The sequence below is a fragment of the Ornithorhynchus anatinus genome, chromosome 4 (genome assembly GCF_004115215.2).
Source record: "Ornithorhynchus anatinus isolate Pmale09 chromosome 4, mOrnAna1.pri.v4, whole genome shotgun sequence".
Taxonomy (NCBI): domain Eukaryota; kingdom Metazoa; phylum Chordata; class Mammalia; order Monotremata; family Ornithorhynchidae; genus Ornithorhynchus; species Ornithorhynchus anatinus.
This window is the reverse complement of record NC_041731.1, coordinates 103,837,227-103,864,656: the sequence shown is the minus strand read 5'-3', so window position 1 is coordinate 103,864,656 and position 27,430 is coordinate 103,837,227. Positions and strand designations below refer to the sequence as shown.

Below are 27,430 nucleotides of genomic sequence, written 5' to 3'. Positions count from 1 at the left end.
TCCCCTCCCCGCTTCAGTCTTCACATTGCCGTCTGGATTCTCTTTCTTCAGAAAAGGTCTGGGCATGTCACTCTTCAAAGCTCTCCATCACCTTGCCCCCTCCTACCTCTCCTCCCTTCTCTCTTTCTACTCCCCACCCCGCACGCTCCGCTCCTCTGCCTCTCACCTCCTCACTGGGCCTCGTTCTCTCCTGTCCCACCATCGACCCCTGGTCCACGTCCCGCCGCCGTCCTGGAACACCCTCCCTCCTCACCTGCGCCAAACTAACTCTCTTCCCCCCTTCAAAGCCCTACTGAGAGCTCACCTCCTTCAAGAGGCCTTCCCAGACTGAGTCCTCCCTTTCCCTCTGCTCCTCCTCCCTATTCCCTCCCTCTGCTCTACCCCCTTCCCCTCCCCAAAGCACTTGTGTATAATTGTAAATCCTTATTATTTTATTTATTTTATCAATGATGCGTATATATATCTCTAATTCTATTTATCTACTTTGATGGCATCGATGCCTGTCTAGTTGTTTTGTTTTGTTGTCCGTCACCTCCTTCTAGACCGTGAGCCCGTCGTTGGGTAGGGACTGTCTCTCTCTGTTGCCGAATTGCACTACCCAAGCGCTTAGTACAGTGCCCTGCACACTGTAAGCGCTCAAGAAATGCGACCGAATGAATGAACATACTATGTGCCAAAGCACTGTAACAAGCCCCGGGGTAGATCCAAGATGACCTCGTCGGCCCCTGACCCTGTTGGACATCAGTCTCCCGGTCAAAGTAGGAGGGACGGCCGCTATCCCGCCCGCGTTTACAGATGAGGAAGCACAGAGAAGCCAAGTGACCCAGCCAAGGTCGTCCAGCAAGCAAAGTGGTGGAGGCGGGATTAGGACCCGGGTCCTCTGGTTCCCAAGCCGATGACCCCCGGGGCCGGGCTTGCCAACTGCCCACTTTCCTGCGTTGGTGCTCAGAAGTGGGAATACAATTTCGTTACCCCTTTCTCCTTGCTCTCGCTGCTGCTGCTGCTGCTGCTGCTGCTGCTGTTGCTGTTGCTGCTGCTGCTGCTGCTACTGCTGCTGCTGCTGCTGCTGCTGCTGTTGTTTTTGCTGCTGCTGCTGCTGCTACTGCTGCTGCTGCTGCTGCTGCTGCTGCTGTTGTTTTTGTGGTGATGAGTCTTGTCAAACACCAGTGCCTTTTCAGGCCTTCTTGCATTGTGTTTCCTTCCCAAATGGTTGCTCTCGCTACTGCTGCTGCTGCTGTTTTTGCTGCTGCTGTTTTTGCTGCTGCTGCTGCTGCTTTTGCTGTGGCTGCTTTTGCTGCTGCTGCTTTTGCTGTGGCTGCTTTTGCTGTTGCTGCTGCTGTTGCTTCCCTTGCTGCTGCTGCTTTTGCTGCTGCTTTTGCTGCTGCTTTTGCTGCTGCTGCTTCCCTTGCTGCTGCTGCTTTTGCTGCTGCTGCTTCCCTCGCTGCTGCTGCTTTTGCTGCTGCTGTGATCCTTGCTGCTGCTGCTTTTGCTGCTGCTGCTTCCCTTGCTGCTGCTGCTGCTGCTTTTGCTGCTGCTGCTTCCCTTGCTGCTGCTGCTTTTGCTGCTACTGCTTCCCTTGCTACTGCTGCTTTTGCTGCTGCTGTGATCCTTGCTGCTGCTGCTGCTTTTGCTGCTGCTGCTGCTGCTGTTGCTGCTGTTGACGTTACTGCTAATACTGCTTCCGCCGCTCTTTTTCTTCTCACCCATGTCTCCGCTGCTGCTGCTGCTGCTGCTGCTGCTTTTATGGTGGTGCTTAGACCTCTTGGACTTGTCCTTTTCACCTCTGTGCCTGTCCCGGCCGGCGACGGAGGGGGACGAGGACGAAGTCAGAGAAGAGGTCTTGGAAGAGGTCATCGACGAGGCGGAGGACGACTTGGAGTGAATCTTTAGGCCCGCTTCGGTTTGGATGGCAGCGATGGCCTTGATCTTCTTCGGTGAAACCTTCTTGGGAAACTTCCACTTAGTTCCGTTTTTCTTCTTAACCTATGAAGTAATAATAATAATAGTAATAATGATGATAATGATGATGGCATCTGTTAAGCGCTTACTATGTGCAATAAGCGCTCGACGAATGTCATCCCGCGCTATCTCATCCCTCCTCGCCCATAATATTTACTGAGCATTGACCGTGTGCAGCGTTCTGCCCTAAATACTTGGGAGGGGACGTGAGACATAAAAGACAGTTCCCGCCATGAAGAAGTTTACAATATTCAGTGAAGGATTATGGGATTTAATGATAATAATAATAATTAGGGTATTTGTTAAGCACTCACTATGTGCCAAGCACTGTTCTAAGTGCTGGGGTAGACACAGGGTAATCAGGTGTGTGGGGCTCACACTTTTAATCTCCATTTTACAGATGAGGTAGCTGAGGCACAGAGAAGTTAAGTGATTTGCCCAAGACAAGTGGCGGAGCCGGGATTAGAACCCACGTCCTCTGTCTCCCAAGCCTGTGCTCCTTCCGCTAAAGCAAGCTGCTTCTCTAATAGCTTTTGTTCTATTTTTTAAAAAAATTTTATTTGCTAAACGCTTACTATGTGTTCAAGCATTGTTCTAAGCACTGGGTAGGTACAAGATAATCAGGTTGGACACGGGTCCCTGTCCCACCTGGGGCTCAGCGTCAAAGTGGTTCTGTTGTGGTTCGGCAGTTTTTAATCAGTCAGTCCTTTCAGGAAAAAAGTCTGTCTGATTAGAATTTCGCTTATGTAGAGATTTCAGAACAAAGCTCTCAAAACGATATCTGCCCCAAACTCTAAGCTGATAAAGCTAGCCTCCAAATGAAAGCAATAACCAAAAATACATTTGGGGAGACAAATGAAAGAAGAATGGCCAGCACAAGCGAAAATGACTGCCTGAGATAAAGCGGTACAGTATATTTACTTCGGGAACACCTTTCTGCCCAGAGTACTGCCCTAACTAGGATTCCCATTAGTTCTCCGAGCCTCCCTAGGAGACGTAACAGGGAAGGATTGTTTTCTCCATTTGAAAAAAAGGAGGAAATTGAGGCACAGGCAGTGACACCTCTCAAAAAAATCATCTTGGCCCACGAAAAAGCCCCCAGGCGGGCGGATCACCGCAATCCCCATTCATCCCTGCCTAAGCTTAAGGGCAGGGGTCGCCTCCACCAACTCTGCTGCATTGCACCTTGCCAAGTGCTCAGTACAGTGCTCTGCCCACAGTAAGCTCTCGACAACGACCACCGATTGACTGACAAACCTAGGGGTTCCTATTAGAAAGGGCAGGAGGTTTGGTAGAGCGGGAACTGACCGTTCATCCCAAGGCGAATTACCTGAAAAACTTTATCGATTCCTAGGATCTTTTTCAATTTCAGTTGCACGGCCTCATCGTGCGAGATGTCTTCATCACTGCCGTCACCATCCTCGTGTTTGCGATCGTCAACATCCGCGTCCCCAGCAGTTACGGTGCGGATAATTTTCGAAGCCGCTTTGGGCCCTGTCTGAATCTCCAACTGGATCTTGTCAATTGTATTAGCTGCAGAAACTGCAAAACACACAGACACACACACAGCTAAGAAGCCATCAACTTCAGCCCCTCAACCACTGGAATCTCCCCCTCTCTCGACTATAAACTTGTTGTGGGCAGGGAATATGCCACGTTATATTGTACTCTCCCAAGTGCTTAGTATCCTGCTCTTCATCCAGTAAGGGCTCAATAAATACGACTGACTGACTGACTGACTGACTGACTGACTGACTGGAAATTAACTCTGTTTAGGAATCCCCAGACTAAGCCACCCTTTTCCTCAGCTCCCGCGCAGCCCACGTCGCCCCGATTCGCTCCCTTTGCTCTCCCTCCCTCCCCACCCCACAGCACTTGTGTCTATGTGTACATATCTATAATTCTATTTATTTCTACTGATGCCTGTTTATTTATCTGTCCCTCCCCCTTCTAGACTGTAAACCCGGTGTGGGCAGGGATTATCTCTCTTTTTTGCCGAATTGTACTTTCCAAGATTCAGTCGTGTCGATCCCGGCACTTAGCTCGGTGCTTGGCCCAGACTAATAACGATAATAATGTGGGTATTTGTTCAGTGCTTACTATGTGCAGAGCACTGTTCTAAGCGCTGGGGGAGATACAGGTATAATGCTCTGCACGGGTCCTGGAATGCCCTCCCTCCTCACCTCAGCCAAACTAATTCTCTTCCCCTCTTCAAAACCCTACTTAGAGCTCACCTCCTCCAAGAGGCCTTCCCAGACGGAGCTCCCCCTTTTCCCTCCGCTCCCTCTGCTCCCCATCTACCCCACTTCACCTCTCCTTAGCTAAGCCCTCTTTTCCCCGCTTTCCCTCTGCTCCTCCCCCTCTCCCTTCCCCTCCCCTCAGCACTGTACTTGCCCGCTCAACTGTATATATTTTCATTACCCTATTTATTTTGTTAGTGAGATGTACATCCCCTTGATTCTTTTTATTTGCTATTGTTTTAATGAGACGTTCATCCCCTTGAATCTGTTTATTGCTATTGTTTTTGTCTGCCCGTCTCCTCCGATTAGACCGTAAGCCCATCAGAGGGCATGGACTGTCTATACCTGTTACCGATTTGTACATTCCAAGTGCTCAGTACAGTGCTCGGCACATAGTAAGCACTCAATAAATACTATTGGATGAATGGATGAATAAGTACGATTGAATGAATGAATGAATCCTCACCTGGTTTCACAACCACTTTAAAGGCATGTTCTCCGATGACTTTGTAAAGAAGGGCAGGACTGATGAATGAGGCACTGGAGGATTTGATGGAAAAGCAGATCTGATATCCAAAAGGATATACTTTGACACAAAAGGTCTGTGTGGATTGTTTTCCAGATAAAGTGTGATGATGTCTTTTAGGCATGTGGGGATGTTTCTTCGGCATCATTCCGTAAGCCGGCCTCGGCTGCGTGAAATTAAAAAAAAAATTTAGAAATACAGTAACGGGGGGACAAGGGATCTGATTTTTCAAAACCACATCCATAAAGTTGTAAGATACCATCATGGGGTTTTCTCTTGAAGTTAATTCAGTTGATTTAAAATAGACCTTTTCCATGTCGTTCGGGACATCCGGAGGTACGACTGGTGTCTTCTTCTCCACGTCCGGCTCGTCGACGTTTCTGGAGACGGCGTAAGCTATAGACCTGCAGCAAGAGAACCGACGCATCGCTCAGAGCTACTAATGTCTTCTGGAACTGCCTTCCGGATAGCGAGCCAAAGCATTCTTAGCGAACGAGACCCAACCTGGAAGTACAGTAATCGGGTTGACCTGCAGCGCTCTGCCATGCCTTCAGCCACTTTATCGCCATCTCCGCTGGAATTTACATGGTGTGTGTCTGCGTGTGTGTGGTGGGGAGGAGAGAGAGAGATCGAAAGGATAATAATAATACTGTTGGTATTTGTTAAGCGCTTACTATGTGCAGAGCACTGTTCTGTGCCCTGGGGTAGATACAGGATAACCAGGTCGTCCCACGTGAGGCTCACAGTCTTCATCCCCATTTTCTAGATGAGGGAACGGGGGCACAGAGAAGCGAAGTGACTTGCTCCCAGTCAAACAGCTGGCAAGTGGCAGATCTGGGATTCGAACCCGTGACATCTGACTCTCAGGCCCGGGCTCTTGCCACTGAGCCACGCTGCTTCTCTATGTTCTTGGATGCTCTGGTCCTCACGTGTCCTGAAGACACATTGCTCCCACCTGTCACCTGCCTCTGGATGTTGTCATAGGAACGGTTCCCCCTTCCACCCTTCAATGGCTCTATTAGAAAGGAAACCGATCCCTTCACTCCAATCCCCGGAGGATTCGACGGTCTGATTCAAACCTGTGACCCTTGGGGACTTTTCTGGGCCTCAGTTTTCTCATCTGCAAAATGGAGATTCAATAGCGTTCTCCTTCCTACTTAGAACGTGAGCCCCGTGTGGGACAGGGACTGCGCCCGACCTGATTCAGTGGTGTCGATCCCGGCACTTAGCTCGGTGCTTGGCCCAGACTAATAACAGTGATAATGTGGGTATTTGTTCAGCGCTTACTATGTGCAGAGCACTGTTCTAAGCGCTGGGGGAGATACAGGGGAATCAGGTCGTCCCACGTGAGGCTCACAGTCTTCATCCCCATTTTACAGATGAGGTAACTGAGGCACAGAGAAGTGACTTGCCCACAGCCACACAGCTGACAAATGGCAGATCCGGGATTCGAACCCATGACCTCTGGCTCCCAAGCCCAAGCTCTTTCCACTGAGCCATGTTGCCCTTCACAAATGCCACAATTATTACTTCTTGACTCTGGCATGTGTCTCTCCAGCCCCAAACTTTACTTTGGCTACAAACCATGATGAAGTGACAGAAGAACCAGAATTCCTTATAAACATATGAAATATATTAAGGTCTCTGGGTCATATCAAAGGCTGGTGTTAAATTGATTGAGGGGTATCTATGGCGTGTCTACTAAACGCAAAGCGTTGTTCCAAGCTCTTGGGAGAAGTTAACAGAAGCAAAATGCATACCCCCTGCCCACAAGGAGAGTGCGATTTAGTGAGAAAAAAGAATAACAAATGATAGTCATCATCACCAATCAATCTCTCATACTTATTGAGCGCTTATCATGTACAGAGCACTGTGTACTAAGCGCTCGGGAGACAACAATACTAGAGTCGCTAGACACGTTCCCTGTCCACAACGAGCTTACAGTCGATAGGTCAAGCTGATGGTCACAAATACGGTTCTGGGAGTCAGAAGGCTGCAAGCGCTTAGTACAGTGCTCTGCACACAGTAAGTGCTCAGTAAATACGATTGAATGAATAAATGCATTTTAGTCATGGCTCTGCCACGGCTCTGCTGGCAAGTCACCTAAACACCGGTCTCAGGTTCCTCATCTATACTAATGATGGTATTTGTGAAACGCTTACTATGTGATGAGCGCTGTTCTAAGCCCTGAGGTAGATACAGTGTGATCAGGTTGTCCCACGTGGGGCTCACAGTTGCAATCTCCCTTTTACAGATGAGGGAACTGAGGCACAGAGAAGGGAAGTGTTTTCAGCGTGGCTCAGCGGAAAGAGCCTGGGCTTCGGAGTCAGAGGTCACGGGTTCGACTCCCGGCTCTGCCGCTTGTCAGCCGTGTGACCGTGGGCAAGTCACTTCACTTCTCTGTGCCTTAGTAAATTGGGGATTACCTGTGAGCCCCACGTGGGACAACCTGATTACCCTGTATCTCCCCCAGCGCTTAGAACAGTGCTCGGCACATAGTAAGCGCTTAACAGATACCAACATTATTATTATTACTAAGTGACTTGCCCAAAGCCTCCCAGCTGACAAGTGGCAGAGCCGGGATCAGAACCCACGACCTCTGACTCCCAAGCCCGGGCTCTTTCCACTGTGGGGAGAATAATATCTGCCTCTCCCTACCGCACAGGGAAGCCGTGAGGATAAAATAAGAATGCGGATGTAAAAACACTTGAGAAAAAATACAAGAGCACTATAGATTTCAGGGATTGTTATCATCATCATCATTATTATTATAACTGAGTATTTTCAGAGCACGGAACAAGTTGAATTGAATTGTCACAGGGCAACTAGATACTGAACGGAGCAGTCGAAAAGAGTAAAATTTATAATAATGTTGGTATTTGTTAAGCACTTACTATGTGCAGAGCACCGTTCTAGACGCTGGGGTAGACCCAGGGGAATCAGGTTGTCCCACGTGGGGCTCACAGTCTTAATCCCCATTTTTCAGATGAGGGAACTGAGGCCCAGAGAAGTGAAGTGACTCGCCCACAGTCACCCAGCTGACGAGGGGCAGAGCCGGGATTCGAACCCATGACCTCCGACTCCAAAGACCGGGCTCTTTCCACTGAGCCCTGCTGCCTCTCTATAAACTTAAACTGTGTTTGTCGTTTTGTACGCGAACAACGGAAATGCACAGAAACGGTCGAGGAATTCTAGCGGACAACAGGTTATATTCAGCGGCCAAGTAGCTGTTAAGTTAAAAGGACTAAGGAGAAACAGGAACAGCGTATGCAGGAACTTTGGGGAAAGATCAAACCATCGACGTCATTTAATTGAACTCTGACTGTGTGCAGCACAGTGTACTAAACGCTTGGGAGAGTACAGTGCTGCTTGGGAGAAGCAGCATGGCCTAGTAGAATAGAGCACGGGCCTGGGAGTCAGAAGGTCACGGGTTCTAAACCTGGCTCCGCCATTCGTCTGCTGTGTGATCTTGGGCTAGTCGGTTCACTTCTCTGGGCCTCAGTTTCCTCATCTGGAAAACGGGGATCGAGGCTGTGAGCCCCGCGTAGGACAGGGATTGTGTCCAACCCAGTTTGCTTCTACCCACCCCAGCGTTTAGTCCAGTGGTTGGCCCCCAGTAAGTGCTTAACAAGTACTAAAATTATTATTATTAGAGGAGTAGCGTGGCGTAGTGAATAGAGCGCAGGCTCGGGAGTCAGGAGGTCGTGGGCTCTAATCCCAGCTCAGCCACTTGTCTACTGTGTGACCTGGGGCGAATCACTTCACTTCTCTGTGCCTCAGTTATCTCATCTGTTAAATGGGGGTTGAGACGGTGACCCCACACGGGACAGGGACTGTGTCCATTCCGATTTGTTGGTATCCCCCCCGGTGCTTAGTAAAGTGCCTGACACATAGTAAGTAGTTAACAAATACCGTTATTATTACAATATCACAGAGTCGGTGGACGTGTTTTCTGTCCGCAAGGAGCAAATCATTCCCATCGCACCCGGCGCAGCCTGCTCGGTAGAGTCCCGAGTTCAGGCGGACCTATAAAACTAAAGAGAAATGCGGAGGGAATCAAATCCCACTGCTCTTACTCGGTTTAGAAGCCAGCAAAGGGAAGAGTAGGGCGACGGGGGTGGGAGGGTCCACCCCGGTAGGGTGGGAACCCTGTGAGACCTCTCGACGTCGCTTTTGGTTCCAAGATCCGGGGATCCGACGAAAAGGTGAGATTTAAAAGCCAAACCTTCAACAGCTCCCTTACCTAAACTTTGTCAGCTCGGTTTCTTTATGAGACGGGCTCGTTTCAAACTTGAAACTTTTGGATTTCATGTGCAGCTTGGCGTCAAATTTCACCGGGGAAGTCGCCTGGAACTCGGTGTGGAACTCGATGCCGGACTGGAAGAGGGGTGTGTTCACCGTCATGGTCGCCACCGTGTGCAAGTACACGCTGACGGGGGACAGAACACACGGGAATTTGGAATAGCGCATGAAGTGATTTGACAGCAATCCATCAATCATATGTGCAATACACGCTAAGAGGGGACAGGACATACAAGAATTCGGAATAGCATATGAAGTGACTTGACATCAATCCATCAATCGTATTTTGGGAGTTCTTACTGTGTGAAAAGTGTACTAAGCGCTTGGGAGAGTACACTTTAAAAGAGTTGGTAGGCACGTTCCCTGCCGCTCACCAGATCCTGGACAGACCTTCCGAGCATCAGTCCCGGTGCGTGAGAATGAAAGAGCAAATCGCCCCTGCCAAATTGTTTCTCGCATCCCCCCGGGTAACCACCCCGGTTGCTAGGGCTGCCAAGCGGCTCACTGAGTTGGTATGAGGGAGGGGGAGAGGCAGTTCCCCAATCCCTGCCTCAACACGCAGACACGCCCGCTTCCCTCCCGTCCGCTTTCGCCATCTCAGAGGAGAGGACGACTAGGGAGCTTCTTGGCACACGCGAACGAGAGACAGTAGCGTGACGGGGATGAGAGGGTCGACACCGGCCAAGGCAGAAAACGAGGAACGAGACAGAGACGGGGAGGAAACGCAGAAAGGAAAAAGAAGGAAAAGTTCACCGTCTAACTTGAGTAAGGCCGGGTTATTTTCGCTACCGAAGCAGCATGGCTCAGTGGAAAGAGCCCGGGCTTGGGGGTCAGAGTTCATGGGTTCGAATCCCGGCTCTGCCCCTTGTCAGCTGGGTGACCGTGGGCAAGTCACTTCACTTCTCTGGGCCTCAGTTACCTCATCTGCAAAATGGGGATTAACCGTGAGCCTCACGTGGGACAACCTGATGGCTCTGTATCTCCCCCAGCGCTTAGAACAGTGCTCCGCACATAGTAGGCGCTTAACAAATGCCGACGTTATTATTACTGAAGCACAAATGTCTCTTTGGAATTGGCTAAAAATGAACAGAATATATTTTGCTCTTGTCAAAAACTGCCACACAAATAAGGAGCGTGTCTAAGAAAAAGCAGCATGGCTTAGTGGATAGAGAACTGGCCTGGAGGTCAGAAGAACCTGTTTTCTAAGCCTGATTCTGCCACTTACCTGCTCTAAATCACTTCACTTCTCCGTGCCTTAGTTCCCTCATCTGTAAAATGGGGATCAAGACCGTGAGCCCCAGTTTGGGACAAGAACAGTGTCCGATCGGATCAGCTTGTATCTACCTCAACGCTTTGTACCGTGCCCGGAGCATAATAAGCGCTTAACCAATATCATATAAAAAAAAGTTAAAAAATTCAGAGGTCACAGCCTCCCTTACCTTGGACCAATGTCAGCTTGAGCTTGAATAACAGACTCAAACAGCTGTGAAACCCGGAAGTTGTTGGACATAGGGGGTGACATCTTCATGCCAACTAGGTAAAAAAATGGGGGGAGGTACAGGCAGAGTATTATTATTATCATTATTATGGTATTTCTTAAGCGTTTACTATGTGTCAAGCACTGTTCTAAACACTAGGGTAGATAGCAAGGTAGACATGGGCTCATAGTCTTAATCCCCATTTTACAGATGAGGTAACTGAGGCACAGAGAAGTTAAGTGGCTTGCCCAAGGTCACACAGCAGACGAGTGGAGGAGCCGGGATTAGAACTCACGTCCTCTGACTCCCGAGCCCGGGCTCTTTCCACTAAGCCATGCTGCTTCCAAGTGGCATGGAGCCAACTCTACAGTGAATTCATTCATTCATTCACTCATATTTATTGAGCACTTACTTCGTGCAGAGTACTGTAGTAAGCGCTTGGGAGAGTACAATATAACAATAAACAGATACATTCCCTGCCCACAACGACATTACGCTCCTGAGGTATCAATATAACTACAAAAATTACAGATATGTACCTGAGAGCTGTGGGGCTGGGATGGGGGGAATGAATGAAGGGAGCAAGTCAGGGTGACGCAGAAGGGAGAGGGAGAAGAAGAAGAAAGGAGGGCTTAGTCGGAGGAGGAGGGTCGGAGGAGATGTGCCTTCAATAAGGCTTTGAAGAGCGGGAGGGTCATTATCTATCGGACCTGGGGAGGGAGGGCGTTCCAGGCCACTGACAGGACACGGGTGAGAGGTCGGCGGCGAGATAGATGAGAGGGAGGTACAGTGAGAGGGTCGGCATCAGAGGGGCGAAGTGTGCGGAGTGAACTGGTTGGCGACTCACCCGACGCCGAAGCGTGAACAAAGCCGGTCGAGTAAAAACTAAGGTCGAGCGGGAGACCCAGGAGGCTGGGTACAATGTAGTTGACTTCCTCCATCAACATCGGTTGGGTCCACTGTGTGGAAACGCCATTCTGGAGCTGGGTGACGACTTTCTTCATCGCGCCGTGCCTCTCTACCGGTTCGAAGAATACCTGCGGGGAGGCCGAAGGAGTCCGGTTACGGGATGAGGAGCTAGGACCGAGGAAGGACAGCGGCTAGGGCGCCGGAGAGGCCCGTACCTTCAGTGCCTTCTGAATAAGGTCCTTGTTGATATCGAGAAAGAACCGCTCTTGACCAAATACTTTGATGTCAGCTGAGATCAGGGGTTTCTCAGAAGGTAATGCCTTCCATCCAAATAACTAGAAGGAATAGAAAAAGAGCAGACCGTCCGTTGGTAAATAATTTAAGTAATTACACAGCTTCGGAGGCAGAGGAACCGGGTTCTGATCCAGGCTCCGTCACTTGCCTGCTGTGTGACCTTGGGTAAGTCACTTAATTTATGTGCGTATCTTTAAATTACGGATGATAAATTGCTCATTTATCTTCATGTCTCTCTTCCCTCTAGACTGTCAGCTCGTTACGGGCTGGGAAACCATCAGCTCGTTACGTGTCCATCAGTTCTGTAGTACTGTACTCCCCCAAGAGCTTAGTATAGTCTATCACTAAATTCTACTGGTTCCACCTTCACAACATCGCTAAAATCCGCCCTTTCCTCTCCATCCAAACTTCTACTTTGTTAATTCGGTATTCATTCAATCATATGTATTAAGTGCTTACTCTGTGCAGACCACCGTTCCAAGTGCTTGAGAAAATATAATACAGAAATAAAGAGTGACAATCCCTGGCCACTGCGAGCTCACAGTCTAGAGAGGGGGAGACAGACATCGGTACAAATAAACAGACATTAATAAAAATAAATAAAATTACGGCTATATACATAAGTGCTGCGGTGCAGGGAGAGGGAGCCAGTCAGGGTGACACAAAAGGGAGTGGGAAATGAGGAAAAGTGGGGCTTAGTCTGGGAAGGCCTCCTGGAGGATATGGGTCTTCAATAAGGCTCGGAAGGTGGGGAGAGTAATTGTCTGGAGGGTTTGGGGAGGGAGGGTGTTCCAGGCCAGAGGTAGGACGTGGGCTAGGGGTTGGCAGGGGGACAGGTGAGATGGAGGCACAGTGAGAAGGTTAGCACCAGAGGAATGGAGTGTGTGGGCCGGGTTGGAGAAGGAGAGAAGCAAGGTGAGGTAGGAGGGGGAGAGGTGATGGAGAGCTTTGGAGCCAATGGTGAGGAGTTTTTGTTTGATTCAGAGGTGGATAGGCAACCAGTGGAGATTTTTGAGGAGGGGGTCGACGTGTCCTAAACATTTCTGTAGAAAGATGAAGCAGGCAGCGGTATGAAGTATGGATTGGAGTTGGGAGAGGTAAGAGGTTGTGGGGGTCAACAAGGAGGCTGATGCAGTAATCTAGGCAGGCTAAGATGAGTGATTGTATTAACGTAGCAGTTTGGATGGAGAGGAAAGGGTGGATTTTAGCAATGCCGTGAAGTTGGGGCTGACAGGATTTGATGATGGACTGGGATTGAATGAGAGAGATAACATTAAGATTACGGGCTTGTGAGAAGGGAAAGACGATCGTGCCGTCTACAGAGAGGGGAAGTCTGGGAGAGGACAGAGTTTGGGTGGGAAGATAAAGAGCTTTGTTTCGGACGTGTCAAGTTCGAGGTGACGGGAAGATATCCAAGTAGAAATGTCTTGAAGGCTGGAGGAGATGTGAGCCTAGAGAGAGGGAGAGAGATCAGGGGAGGAGATGCAGATTTGGGTATCATCTGCATAGAGATGGTACTTGAAGCCGTGGGAGCGAATGAGTTCTCCAAGGGAATGGGCGTAGACAGAGAACACAAGGGGACAGAGAACTGAACCGGGACAGAGAACTGAACCTTGAGGGCCCCCACGGTTAAGGATGGGAGGGAGAGGAGGAGCTCGTGAAGGAGACTGAGAATGAACGGCAAGAGAGAGAAGAGGAGAACCAGGAGAGGACAGTGTCAGTGAAGCCAAGATTGGGTGCTTAGAACAGTGCTTGGACATAGTAAGGGCTTAACAAATACCATAATAATAAATTGTTATTATAACTGTTTCCAGGAGAAGAGGGTGGTCCACAGTGTTAAAAGCAGCTGGGAGGTTGAGGAGGATTAGGATGGAATAGAATCCATTGGATTTGGCAAGAAGGAGATCACTGATGACCTTTGAGAGGGCGGTTTCAGTGGAGTGAAGGGGATGGAAGCCAGATTGGAGGGCATCCAAGGAGAGAATTGGAGGAGAGGAATTTGAGACAACGGGTGTAGATGACTCGCTCAAGGAATTTGGAGAGGAATGGTAAGAGGGTGAAGGCGTGATAACTGGAGGGAGCCATGGAGCCAAGGGAGGGCATTTTGGAGATGGGGGAGACGTGGGCATGTTTGAAGGCAGTGGGGAATAAGCCACTCGAGAACAAAAGGTTGAAGGTGGCTGTTGGTAGTGGGGGGAAGGAGGGAGAGGGCGAGAGTTTTTATAAAGTACAAAGGAATGGGGTCGATGCGCATGTGGAGGGGGTGGCACTTGAGAGGAAGTAGGAGATCTCCTCTGGAGATACTCAAAGGATGGGAAAGTTGAAGAAGGGGCCGAGAGGGGGAGGAGCAATTTTAGGGAACTCACTCGTGATGGTGTTCAATTTCTTAATCAAGTGGATGGCCGGGTCACTGGGGGCAAGGGATGAGGGAAGCGGGTGGACAGAGGGCCTGAGGAGGGAGTTAAACGTCTGGAATAACTGACGAGGGCTATGGACAAGGGTGTCAATAAGGGAAGAGAAATAGTTTTGCCGGGCAGAGGAGGGGGCAGAGTTAAAGCAAGCAAGGATAAATCTGAAGTGGACAGAGTCGGCCTGATATTTAGATTTCCACCAGCAGCGTTCAGGGTTCGAGCACAAGAGCAAAGGAGGCGGACAGTGGAGGTGATCCAGAGCTGTGGTTCGAGAGCGACGAAGGGATAAGGGAGCGAGTGAGTTGAGTTCAGTAGAGAGGGTGCTGTTGAAAATGTCTATTCGGTCATCAAGAGTGGATAGATTAGGGATGGAGGCTAAGTGGGGCATGATTATTTGAGAGAGTTGGATGGGATTGAGAGGTCAGAGCTCTCTGAGGGGGAATAGCACAGATTTACGGGGAGGAGGAGTGTGGGAGAGGAGGCAGATGAGAAGGTTGTGGTCAGACAGAGGGATTTCAGAGTCGGTAAGGGTAGAGACGAGTAGTGGTTAGGGAAGATGAGATCGAGCGTGTGTCCAAGTTGGTGCGTGGGGGACGAGTTGGAGGAGTTGAGGAGAGATGGAAGATGGGCACGTATCCAAGCACATTTCTTATCCAGCCTTGATTACTGCATCAGCCTCCTCGCTGACCTTCCTGCCTGCTGTCTCTCCCCAGTCCAGTCCATACTTTGCTCTGCTGCTCCGATCATTTTTCCACAGAAACGCTCAATCCACATTTCCCCCCTCCTAAAGAACTTCCAGTGGTTGCCCACCCATCTCCGCCTCAAACAGAAACTCCTCACCATTGGCTTTAAAGCAGTCAATCCCCTTGCTCTCTCCTACCTCACTTCACTGCTCTCCTACTACAACCCAGGTCACACAATTCACTCCTCTAAAGCCAACCTACTCACTGTACCTCGATCTTGTCTTTCTCACCAACCAACCTCTCGCCCACGTCCTGCCTCTGGCCTGCAATTCCCTCCCTTTTCATATCTGACAGATAATTACTCTCCCCACCTTCAAAGCTTTAATGGAAGCACATCTCCTTCAGAAGGCTTTCCCTAACTAAGCCTTCATTTCCCCTTTTCCCACTCCCCTCTGCGTCATCCTGACTTGCTCCCTTTACTCATCCCCACCCCCCCAGCTCCACGGCACTTACGTTTATATCCATAATTGATTTATTTATATTAATGTCTGTCTCCCCCTCTGGACTGTAAGCTCATTGTGGGCAGAAACACATCTCTTATTGTGTTGTACTCTCCCTAGTGCTTAGAACAGTGCTCCGCATGCAATAAACACTCAATAAATATGATTGACTGATTGCTCTGTGCAAAATAAGCACTGAGTAAAAACACGACCGACTGATTAATTTCTCTGAGTCTCACTTATCTGTAAAATGGGGATTAAGACTGTGAGGCCCACATGAGGCAGGGACTGTGTCCAACGTGATTAGCTTGTATCTACCCTAGAGTTCAGCCTGGCACCTACTAAGCGCTTAACAAATACCATTAAAAAGTTAACTTTCATACAATGAAGGCCAAAGGGAAAAATCCTCTCCTACACCCTATAGTTTGGGGAAAAAAATGTATGCTCTTCAGATGTTTGTACCACTTAGAGATCTTTCACTCTTCAAATATAACTCGTGAAATAGAGTACACGGATGAGAAAACTTACAGTTTTCACAAGTTCTTTGATCTTCTTGGTCATGGAAAAGTCAGCAAATGGGGTGTTTTGTTTCCAGAGAACATCAGTCAGGCCTTGAGTCCGGATGCTAAACTATAAAAAAAATCCACGTTATTCACCCTAGAGGCTGCGCATTCTCTAAATATTGTCTCACTATTTTCTAAAACAGTAGTACTTAGAAGTAATGCAATCCTGAGCCTGGGTCTCTCTTCAGCACGTAGGGCGAACGGTGTTAAAGGAAGTGAAAGGAATGCCCCAGTGGAGGCACGGCCTAGTGGAAAGAGCACGGACTTGGAAGTCAGAGGCCCTGGGTTCTAATCGTGGCTCTGCCGCACGTCTGCTGTGTGACGTTGGGGAAGTCACTTCATTTCTCTGGGCCTCGGTTCTCTCGTCTGCAAAATGGGGATGTAGATCGTGAGTCCCATGTGGGAGAGGAACCTGATTACCTTGTATCTATAAGAGCAGTGCCAGGTAAAACAGTGCCTGACACATAGTAAGCGCTTAACAAATTCCATTATTAATATTATTATTATTATAATTAGGACAAAGGAGAAGTGCCGCCAAGTTGCAGTTCCAGCCGTCCTGCATCTCCAGACCTCGCGGTTGGGAAATGAATCTGAGCCACTTTCCATATTTTTATAGCCTACAGACCACTTCAAAGTCCTACTAAAACCACACCTCCTCCAAGAGGCCCTCCCTGACCAACCCCTCATTTCCCCTATTTACCCTCGCTTCTGTGTCACCTACGTACTTAACTCTGTACCGCTTAAACACTTCGATTCTCACCCCAACCCCGTGGCAGTGCTGTGGCAGATACCAGCAAATCGGTATCCCTGTCCCATATGGGGCTCACGATTGTAATTCCCATTTTACAATCGAGAGAACTGAGGCACAGAGAAGTGAAGTGACTTGCCCAAGGTCACACAGCAGCAGACAAATGGGGGAGCCGGGATTAGAACCCAGGTCCTTCAGACTCCCGGGCCCGTGCTCATCCACGAAGGCCGTAATTGTATTTTCTGAGAGCTTACTGTCGAGGAGAACTTTTCTAAGCACTTGGGCACGTACGATTTAACAATGTAACAGAATCGGTAGACAAATTCCCTGCTCACAATAAGCTAAAAGCAGAGATGTAAACAGTGCAATTTGCCTTAAAGCAGTTAGAAAGGCAGGCCTACTCAGATAACATGAGGAAATCAATCATACCTTTTCATTTGCCCTGAGATTAGGTTTGAGGATATAAAATGAGAAGCAGCGTTGCCTAGTGGATGAGCCCGGACCTGGGAGTCGGAGGGCCTGGGTTCTACTCCCGGCTCCCCCATTTGCTGCTGTTGTGTGACCTTGAGCAAGTCACTTCCTTTCTCTGTGCCTCAGTTCTCTCAACTGTAAAATGGGAATTATGCCTGTGAGCCCCATGTGGGACAGGGACCGTGTCCACCCCAATTTGCTGGTATCCGCCACAGCGCTTAGAACAGTAACTGGCACATAGTAAGTGCTTATCAAATGCCGCAATTCTTCTTCTTCTTTAGTCTTTTTGACTAGTACCATGGCCTAACTGTCCCAAATAAGCAAGATGATACCCCTGAGGATGAATGAAAATTAAATAGTTTTACTGTAGACATCCCAAAGAGGGTTTAAATAGATTCTGGGTGGCTTTAAGAGAGCAAAGGGAGGTCGTTGGATGGATGGAGTTTATCCAGATGTCAAGCAGGACGACTATCACAGTATTGCTCGAAGCATCCTACTGTGCTGCTGTCTGAGATAGGCTACTGCACTGGGGGCGTCCACTGGCCTACTATTTGTGCTCCCCTCGAAACCTGCTTGCTAATCTTCCCTCGTCGTTCTTCTGAGAGCGGTCTCACATAGGACACTGAAAACAAAAGAATCTCTCAGAACAACACACGTCTGCTGTGTGGCCTTAGGCAAGTCACTTCACTTCTCTGTGCCTCAGTTCCCTCATCTGTAAAATGGGGATTAAGACTGTGAGCCTCACGCGGGACAGGGACTGTGTCCAACCGGATTCGCTGGTATCCACCCCAGAACTTAGGAAAGTTCCTGGTGCACAGTAAGCACTCACAAATACCACAATTATTTCCTTAGTTGGCGATAATGAAAAAGAATGGAAAGGAAAAAAAAATGCTTTTGGACAGTTCTAACAGTTACGATGGTTACCTCGAAAAAATCAGTTATCGAACATGCATAGTGGGTTCTGAATTTGGAAATTATAGTTTCTGGAAACATAGTCTTTGGACTGTTCATCAAGTAGACACTTCCGATTGCAGCAGCTCGATATGGATCTAAAATAGAAAAAAAAAAGCCACCTTTTTTTGACCATCCCTCAGTGCTATTACATAGATTTTATTCCCAAGAGATATATTTACTTGCTTTTGATTATAAATGTAACTAACCATACAACCCTACAAACACGGTCTACAGCAGGAGGGAAATAACAAGAAAAGTAGATGTTGAAAAACAAATTTTAAAAAATCAAATATGAAATAGTGGATTTTCATTTGATTGAAAACTTAAGCTTGTCGCCAACACTCAATCAATGGCATTTATTGAGTGCTTGGTGTGTGCGGAGCACTGTACTAAACGCTTAGGAGAGTACAAATGCAACAGAGTTGGTAGTCACAGTCCAAAATGAGCTTACAGTCCACAGGGGGAGTGTTAACATTTTATTCAATTACTCTAACAATTACTCTAATTGGTTTCTAAATATAAAGAGAATAATTTCCTTACACTGCATAGACATCATCTGCATGTGCATTTATTTGAGATGTAACATAAGCAGCAGACCTAAAGAAACTCTGCAATATATAATAATAATAATGTTGGTATTTGTTAAGCGCTTACTCTGTGCAGAGCACTGTTCTAAGCGCTGGGGGAGATACAGGGTAATCAGGTTGTCCTACGTGAGGCTCCCAGTTAAACCCTATTTTACAGATGAGGCACAGAGAAGTGAAGTGACTTGCCCACCATTCCCTTAGATAACCTGGGAAAATAAACGAGCTTCTGTTACTATAAGTAGAAAACGCTTTAGATAGAACTTTTATTGTACGGTAGGTGGAAAGAGAACTAAAATTTTTAACTAGATCACTTAAAGAACTGAAAATAACCGCTTCTATTCAATTCTTGACTTCTGAATGCCGTGTCTACTCTAATATAGCAGCATTGCCAAAGGATTCATTCATTCGGTCATTTAGTGGTATTTATTGAACGCCCAAGGATGAGTCCCAGATACTCTCGTACAGGTGTCGGAGTTTCTGACCAATCATCCTTCCCACCAGACCCCTTAAGGAGCGGCCGAAATTCCGGGAGGAGTTTAGGGAAACCTCAAGGAGGAGCAGTGAAGGCCCAGGGAAAGTCTCCCCAATCCATCCATCAATCAGTCAATCGATGGTATTGATTGAGCACTTACTCCGGGGGGTGGTAAGGAGGTTGGCTAAGTTGGGGTCTCCTTAGGATTCTCAAGGCCTTCTGACACTTCGTGGGGGCTGCGGGTGGGAGAATTCTTCCCAGCCACACCAGTCATTGGGTCTCAACTGGGCGTTAGTTAGTCAGCAAGAGATTTTGCGGGACAAAATTTACATCTCTAGTACGGATACTAGACTGCAAGCTCTTTGTGGGCATGGAATATGTCTGTTTATTGCTATAGTCTACTCTCCCAAGCACTTAGCAGGGCTCTGCACTCAGTGAGCGCTCAGTAAGTACGATCGAAAGAATGAATGGCTGTCTTCCTTCCAAGCCATTCATCCAAAAATATAAAATGAACTCTGTCGAAACGGTTCTAGGGTGCGTCTCATACTCACCTACGTATTTTTCAAAGCGCAAAGCCTTGCTATAGCGGTAGCTCAGATAGTCCAGCTTGGGGTTGAGGAATTTGATGGCGATTCCACAGGCAGTGGTGCTACGTCAGATGGGTAACGAAACAGCGTTAGTCAGAATTGCCCCAAAGGGAGCGAATGGATGGATAACTGTTTTTTATGGTATTTGTTAAGCGCTTCCTATGTGCCAAACACTGTTCTAAGCCCTGGGGTCGGTAGGAGTTAACTAGGTTGGACATGGTGCCTGTTCCGCATAGGGCTCACAGTCTAAGTAGGAGGGAGAAGAGGTATTGAATCCCCTTTTTACAGTTGAGGAAACTGAGGCCCAGAGTCGTTACATGACAATAATAATTACGGTATTTGTTTAGCCCTTACTATGTGCCAAGCACTGTTCTAAGCACGGGGGTAGATACAGGTTGTCCCAAGGGGAACTCTGTCTTAATCTGCATTTTCCAGATGAGGTAACCGAGGCACAGAGAAGTTAAGTGATTTGCCCAAGGTCACACAGCAGACAGGTGGCGGAGCCGGGATTAGAACCCATGTCCTCTGACTCCCAAGCCCGTGCTCTTTCCACTGAGCCACGCTGCTTCTCTTGCCCAAGGTCACACAGCAAGCCGTTGGCCAAATTGGGATTAGAACCCAGGCCCTCTGACTCCCAGGCCCGGGCTCTTTCCACTAGGCCACGCTGTTTTTCAGGAGAAATTGCCAATCAGGCATCCATTCATTCATTCATTCTTTCGTTTGCATTTATTGAGCCCTTACTGAGTGCTGAGCACTGTACTAAGCACTTGGGAGAGTATAATACAACAATAATAACGAGTATCCAATCGTGGCCAGAGTCCCATGGGCTCGGGGGTGCTGAGGAAGGTCATTCAGTCATTCATTCGATCGCATTTGTTGAGCGCTTACTGCCTGTGCTGTATTAAGCGCTCGGGAGAGGACACTATAACGATATAATAATAATAATGTTGGTATTTATTAAGCGCTTACTATGTGCAGAGCACTATTCTAAGCGCCGGGGGAGATACAGGGTCATCAGGTCGTCCCACGTGAGGCTCACAGTTAATCCCCATTTTATAGATGAGGTAACTGAGGCCCAGAGAAGTGAAGCGACCCGCCCACAGTCCCACAGCTGACAAGTGGCAGAGCCGGGAGTCGAACCCGTGACCTCTGACTCCGAAGCCCAGGCTCTTTCCACTGAGCCACGCCGCTTCCCGGTCCGATATACAGACACAGTCCCTGCGTACAAGCAGCTCACAGTGTAGAGGTAGCCGGCCGCCCCACACTTACACGTTGGCAAACTCCGGGATCGTGCTCTTGGACAGCACCTTCATGTGCGAATAAGTGAAACTGGCCACTTGCAAGCTGGTCTCTTTTTGCACCGAACTGGCTATGATCATGACCAGAGTCAGGCCCGGCTTGGTTTCGAACAGGATCACACAGGCCGCCATCCGGACGTTGGGGTGGATCGAGCGGTCTACGTACACCTGAAGAAGGACATCCTGCACCTGGAGAAACACAAAGCGAGGTCAGCGTGGCTCAGTGGAAAGAGCACGGGCTTGGGAGTCAGAGGTCAAGCGTTCAAATTCCGCCTCTGCCACTTGTCAGCTGTGTGACTGTGGGCAAGTCACTTCACTTCTCTGGGCCTCAGTTACCTCATCTGTAAAACGGCCATTTAGACTGTGAGTCTCACGTGGGACAACCTGATGACCCTGTATCTACCCCAGCGCTTAGAACAGTGCTCGGCACATAGTAAGCGCTTAACAAATACCAACATTGTTGTTGTATTTTATCTCTCGAGTTTTATCTCCCGGCGAGTCTGCTCGATGGGCACCTATTATCGAGAGAGGCCAACTTTTTGGAGAGTCAAGTTCTTATTAGGTTATTCGGGGTTAAGGGTCGAGGAAGAGCTAAGGCCTCAGAGGATTGCGTTGGACCCGATCAGCCTGTATCTACCCCAGCCTGGCGCATGTTAAGCACTTAACGAGTGCCGTTTTAATAACTAAAAATAAATTTCAATTATAAAATAACAAATAGGTCCCTTCCTATGGCAGCTTGACGATATTTTATTAAAGGGTGTTGATAGCTTAGGAAATTAGACTGTCAGCTCCCTGTTGACATTCATTCATTCAATAGTATTTATTGAGCGCTTACTATGTGCAGAGCAGTGTACTAAGCGCTTGGAATGAACGAGTCGGCAAAAGATAGAGACGGTCCCTGCCGTTTGACGGGCTCACGGTCTAATCGGGGGAGGCGGACAGACGAGAACGATGGCGATAAATAGAGTCGAGGGGAAGAACGTCTCGTAAAAACGATGGCGACTAAATAGAATCGAGGCGATGTGCATTTCATTAACAAAACAAATAGGGTGATGAAAATATATACAGTCGAGCGGACGAGTACAGTGCCGAGGGGATGGGAAGGGAGAGGGGGAGGAGCAGAGGGAGATGGGGGGAAAAGAGGGTTAAGCTGCGGAGAGGTGAAGGGGGGCGGTAGAGGGAGTAGAGGGAGAAGGGAGCTCGGTCTGGGAAGGCCTCTCGGAGGAGGTGAGTATTAAGTAGGGTTTTGAAGAGGGGAAGAGAATGAATTTGGCGGAGGTGAGGAGGGAGGGCGTTCCGGGACCGCGCGAGGACGTGGCCCGGGGGTCGACGGCGGGACGGGCGAGACCGAGGGACGGCGAGGAGGTGGGCGGCGGAGGAGCGGAGCGTGCGGGGTTGGCGGTAGAAAGAAGGGAGGAGAGGTAGGAAGGGGCGAGGTGACGGAGAGCCTCGAAGCCTAGAGTGAGGAGTTTTCGTTTGGAGCGGAGGTCGATAGGCAACCACTGGAGGTTTTTAAGAAGGGGAGTGACAGGCCCAGAGCGTTTCTGCGGGAAGACGAGCCGGGCAGCGGAGTGAAGAATAGACCGGAGCGGGGCGAGAGAGGAGGAAGGGAGATCAGAGAGAAGGCTGACACGGTAGTCTAGCCGGGATATAACGAGAGTCTGTAGCAGTAAGATTGCAATTACCCACTCATCAATCAGTCAGTGGTATTTATTGAGCACTTACTGCATGAAGAGCACTGGGCTAAGCATTCGGAAGAGCAGCGTACCGTTTCCCTGTCTGATCTATCGGTTCTCCTGTCCCGCTGTTCTCCGATTTGTCATCCTCGTTGTTTCCAAGCCGACTCCTAGCTCTACCTCTGTCTCTACTTTCCTGCCTCTGCTTATCCTCTTCCCCTCTCTTGGAATTTCATACGTCCCCACATCCAACAGACGAGAGCTCTCCCCACATTCCAATCTCTCCTAAGCCCGACTTCCTCCAACGAGCAGTCCCTGATTCATTTCCCAGCATCTTGAGCCATATCGTTTGATCTTACTGACACCCTCCTTGGGACTCACGTGCATTTGTTCACTTTATTTTTAGCTTTTCCAGTTGCAAATATTTTTATGTTTGTCTCACCTGTTAGGGTGGAAGCTCCCTGCAGGCGGGGAATGTGTCCTTTTGCTATTTTGCACGTCACAAGCCCTTAGCAAGTAGATTTCACGTCACCTCTACGGGGTGCTCAAGAATTGTTACTATTATTCTTTGCAGACGACTCCTAAATCTACCTTGCTGAACCCTGATATCTCCCCTTCCCTGCAATTCTGCATTTCCTCCTGCTTCCAGGTTCTCGCTACAAGCCTTTTTTTATCTGTTTGGTTTTAATTTCTTAAGCGCTTACTCTGTACCGTACAGAGCACAGGGGTAGATACGAGTTAACGAGGTTGGGCACAATCCCTGCCCCACACGGGGCTTGCAGTCTTAATCCCCTTTTTACAGATGAGGAGACGAAGGCACGGAGAAGCGAAGTGACTTACCCAAGGTCACACAGCAGACAAGGGACGGAGCCAGGATTAGAGCCCCGATCCTTCTGATTCCCGGGCCTCTGCTCTATCCGCTAAGCCACGTTTGTTCTGATGGCACTTGAAGCTCAACATGTCCAAAACGAAACTCCTCTTTACATCCAAATCCTCTCCTCCTCTTATATTTCCAATCACAGACGACCACACCACTATCTTTCCCTTCCCTGAGCCCTACAACCTTGGAGTTATCCTTCACTGCTCCTTCTTTCAACCCTTGTATTCTTGTCAGTTTTTCCTCTCCAATTTTCCCACCTCTTACTCTCCATCCTATAAATCACTATCCTGTTCTAGATCTACCTACAGTTTCCTCAATCAATCAATGGTATTTATTGAGTGCTTACTGCGTGCAGAACAATGTACTAAGCGCTACCCACATTCTTCCTCTTTCTGCATCATCTGGATTTTCAGATGGGTCAGGCCGAAGAGAACGGAAGTGGTAAGATGGATGGAGGGACAGTGAAAATGAACCTGAAGAGAATACACGGCCTCCTGGATTTTCAAGGTCGAAAGTTTTCCAAGTTAAGCTCACTGGAGTAAGGGATCAAAAATAATTCACTACATTACTTACAGTCCCTCAATTTCCACTCTACTACCGTGCTTCCCTTTTAAGTGCTAAAACATAATAAAAACAAAACACGGTGGCTTCAGAGTAATATGATTCCCTTCAGACATTTCAATTCATCTCTGGAGATGAATTAAGAGAAGCAGCGTGGCTTAGTGGAAAGAGCGCTGGCTAGGGATTCAAAGGTCGTGGGTTCTAATCTCAGCTCCGTCTCTTGTCAGCTGTGTGACTTTGGGCAAGTCACTTCACTTCTCTGGGCCTCAATTATCTCATCTGTAAAATGGGGATGAAGACTGTGAGCCCCACGGGGGACAACCTGATTACCTTGTATCTACCCCGGTGCTTAGAACAGTGTTCTGCACATAGTAAGCGCTTCACAAATACCATCATTATTTATCCACCCACACTGCCCTCTTGCCTTCCTGAGGGTTGCTGGATCAACCTTTTAAGGAAAGTTTAAGGATGATTCCTCGCCTCTTTAAAGCACCATAAAATCATGGCAAAACCCGTATAGCTCCAGGAAGTAGGAAAGGGGCCAGAAAAGCTGTTATCACAGATTACCAAACAGATGCAAAAAAGATTAAATCAGCCAGGAAACAAGTTCCAGATCTAAACTCCACTTGAACTTCTCGAACAAAGGTTTTGATTTCACGTGGATACTCCAGAACGCCACCCACTCACCACAACCCAGTCTGCCCCGTTTCTGGTCCATAGGGCACGCTGAGGCCGGATCATTTTATTATTATTTTTTTGGAATGATATTTGTTAAGCACTTACTATGTGTCAATCACTTTTTTAAGCATTGGGGTAGATACAAGTTTATCAGGTTGACACAGGCCCTGTTCCACATGGGACTCTTAATCCAAGTAGGAGGGATAATAATAATAATACTAGTAATAATAACAATAATTGTGGTATTTGTTAAGTGCTTACTCCGTGCCAGACGCTGTTCTAAGTTCTGGGATCGAAACAAGCTAATCAGGTTGGACACAGTCCATGTCCCACACGGGGCTCACAGTCTTAATCCACATTTTACAGATGAGATCACTGAGGTACCGAATAGTAGAGTAATAGCCCAAGGTCACACAGCAGACAGGTGGCAGAGCTGGGTTTAGAACCCAGGTCCTTCTGACTCCCAGTCTGTGCTCTATCCACTAGGCCACGCTGCTTCTCAGGTATTTAATCCTCACTTTACAGTTGAGGACTGAGGCACAGAGAAGTGAAGTGACTTGTCCAAGGTCACACAGCAAGCAATTGGCAGAGCTGAGGTTAGAACGCAGGTACTCTGACTCCCAGACCCAGGCTCTTTCCCCTAGGCCATCACGTCTCCTATTCCCCAGAAATCTCGAAGGGTTACCCATTCCGCTCCGCATCAATCAGAAACTCCTGACGATGGTCTCTCAGGCCCTCCGTGGCCTCTCTCCTTCCTACTTCTCCACTCTCTTCTCCCACTACACTCCAGCTCACATTCTTTCATGTCTCTCGATTTAACCTACTACTCCTCGTGCCTCCTTCTCATTTTTCCCACTGCTAACTTCTTGCTCGTGGCCTCCCCGCTGCCCGTAATTGCCCCTTCGAATTCCACGGTTCACACCTTTTCCCATTTTCAAAGTCCTTTGGAAATCACCTCTCCTCCAGGAGCCCTCCTGCACTCCCCATTCAATTTTAATCTCCTTACTTATATTCATTCATTCAACTGTATTTATTGAGCGCTTACTGTGCGCAGAGCACTTTACTAAGCACTTGGAAAGTACAATTCGTCAAAAGAGAGAGACGATCCCTACCCAACAACGGGCTCACGGTGCAGAAGGGAGAGATCAAAACAAGTAGCCGGGCATCAATAGAGTCAATATAAATAAATAGAATTATAGATATATTCGCATCATTAATAAAATAGAATAATAAATACGTACATATATACACAAGTGCCGTGGGGCGGGGAGAGGGGTGGAGAAGAAGGAGGGAGCCGGGGCGATGGGGAGGAGAGGAGGAGCGGAGGAAAAGGGGAGCTCAGTCTGGGATGGCCTCTCGGAGGAGGTGAGTTCTCAGTAGGGCTTTGAAGAGGGGAAGAGAGTCAGTTTGGCGGAGGGGAGGAGGGAGGGCGTTCCGGGACAGCGGGAGGACGCGGCCCGGGGGTCGACGGCGGGATGGGCGAGAACGGGGGACGGCGAGGAGGTGGGCGGCGGAGGAGCGGAGCATGCGGGGTGGGCGGTGGAAGGAGAGAAGGGAGGTGAGGTAGGAGGGGGCCGGGGGATGGACAGCTTTGAAGTCAAGAGTGAGGAGTTTTTGCTTCATTCGAAGCTTGATAGGCAACCACTGAATATGCCCCTCCTGCCTCTTCAACACTCTTACGTGACCTAATCACTTAATTACTTCATGACCTCTTTCAGCACTTTTGTACACAGGACACATAGGGGCACCACTTGAACATGAACTCGTTTTCCTTCTTTCTCCTCTCTGTAATTTATTTTAGGGTCTGTCAGCTAGATTGTAAGAACCTTGAGGAGAAGAATCATGAACGCTAACAATCTGTGCCCCAAATAATAATAGTAATGATAATGATATGGTATTTATTAAGTGCTTATTACATGACAAGCACTGTTCTAAGCGCTGGGGTAATAATAATAATGTTGGTATCTGTTAAGCGCTTACTATGTGCAGAGCACTGTTCTAAGCGCTGGGGTAGATACAGGGTCATCAGGTTGTCCAACGTGGGGCTCACAGTCTTCATCCCCATTTTACAGATGAGGGCACTGAGGCACAGAGAAGTTAAGTGGCTTGCCCAAAGTCGCACAGCAGACACGTGGCGGAGCCGGGATCAGATCCCACGTCCTCTGACTCCCAAGCCCGTGATCTTTCCAATAAGCCACGCTGCTTCTAAGCACTCAGGTGCACATTTATAAATTACTTATTTATACTGATGTCTGTCTCCCCCTCGACTCTGTAAGCTCATTGTAGGCAGGGAATGTTCCTGCCGACTGTCGTATCATCCTCTCCTAGTGCGTGGCTCAGTGGAAAGAGCCTGGGCTTCGGAGTCAGAGGTCACGGGTTCGACTCCCAGCTCTGTCACTTGTCAGCTGTTGGCAAGTCACTTAACTTCTCTGTGCCTCAGTTCCCTCCTCTGTAAAATGGGGATTCACTGTGAGCCTCACGTGGGACAAGCTGATGACCCTGTATCTACCCCAGCGCTTAGAACAGTGCTCTGCACATAGTAAGCGCTTAACAGATACCAACATCATTATTATTATTACACAGTAAGCACTCCATAAATGTGATGGATTGATTACCGATGAGGATAATGATCACTTCTGGGCCAGGCTCATTA

At 48.5% G+C, this 27,430-nt stretch overlaps 1 protein-coding gene across 1 annotated transcript in view; it reads right to left on the bottom strand.

Annotated features, from left to right (window-relative positions):
- LOC100083241 (vitellogenin-2-like) overlaps positions 1-27,430 on the bottom strand; it is a 63,383-nt gene that overhangs the window by 22,673 nt on the left and 13,280 nt on the right. Inside the window, exons 12-23 of the mRNA XM_029063584.2 lie at positions 20,954-21,171; positions 19,649-19,746; positions 18,009-18,133; positions 15,831-15,932; positions 11,630-11,749; positions 11,353-11,542; positions 10,467-10,560; positions 8,969-9,154; positions 4,985-5,129; positions 4,666-4,891; positions 3,290-3,501; positions 973-1,983 (exon numbers count right to left, since the gene is read on the bottom strand). Coding sequence (XP_028919417.1) covers positions 973-1,983; positions 3,290-3,501; positions 4,666-4,891; positions 4,985-5,129; positions 8,969-9,154; positions 10,467-10,560; positions 11,353-11,542; positions 11,630-11,749; positions 15,831-15,932; positions 18,009-18,133; positions 19,649-19,746; positions 20,954-21,171 — 2,727 coding nt within the window. The remainder of the gene's footprint in view (positions 1-972; positions 1,984-3,289; positions 3,502-4,665; positions 4,892-4,984; positions 5,130-8,968; positions 9,155-10,466; positions 10,561-11,352; positions 11,543-11,629; positions 11,750-15,830; positions 15,933-18,008; positions 18,134-19,648; positions 19,747-20,953; positions 21,172-27,430) is intronic.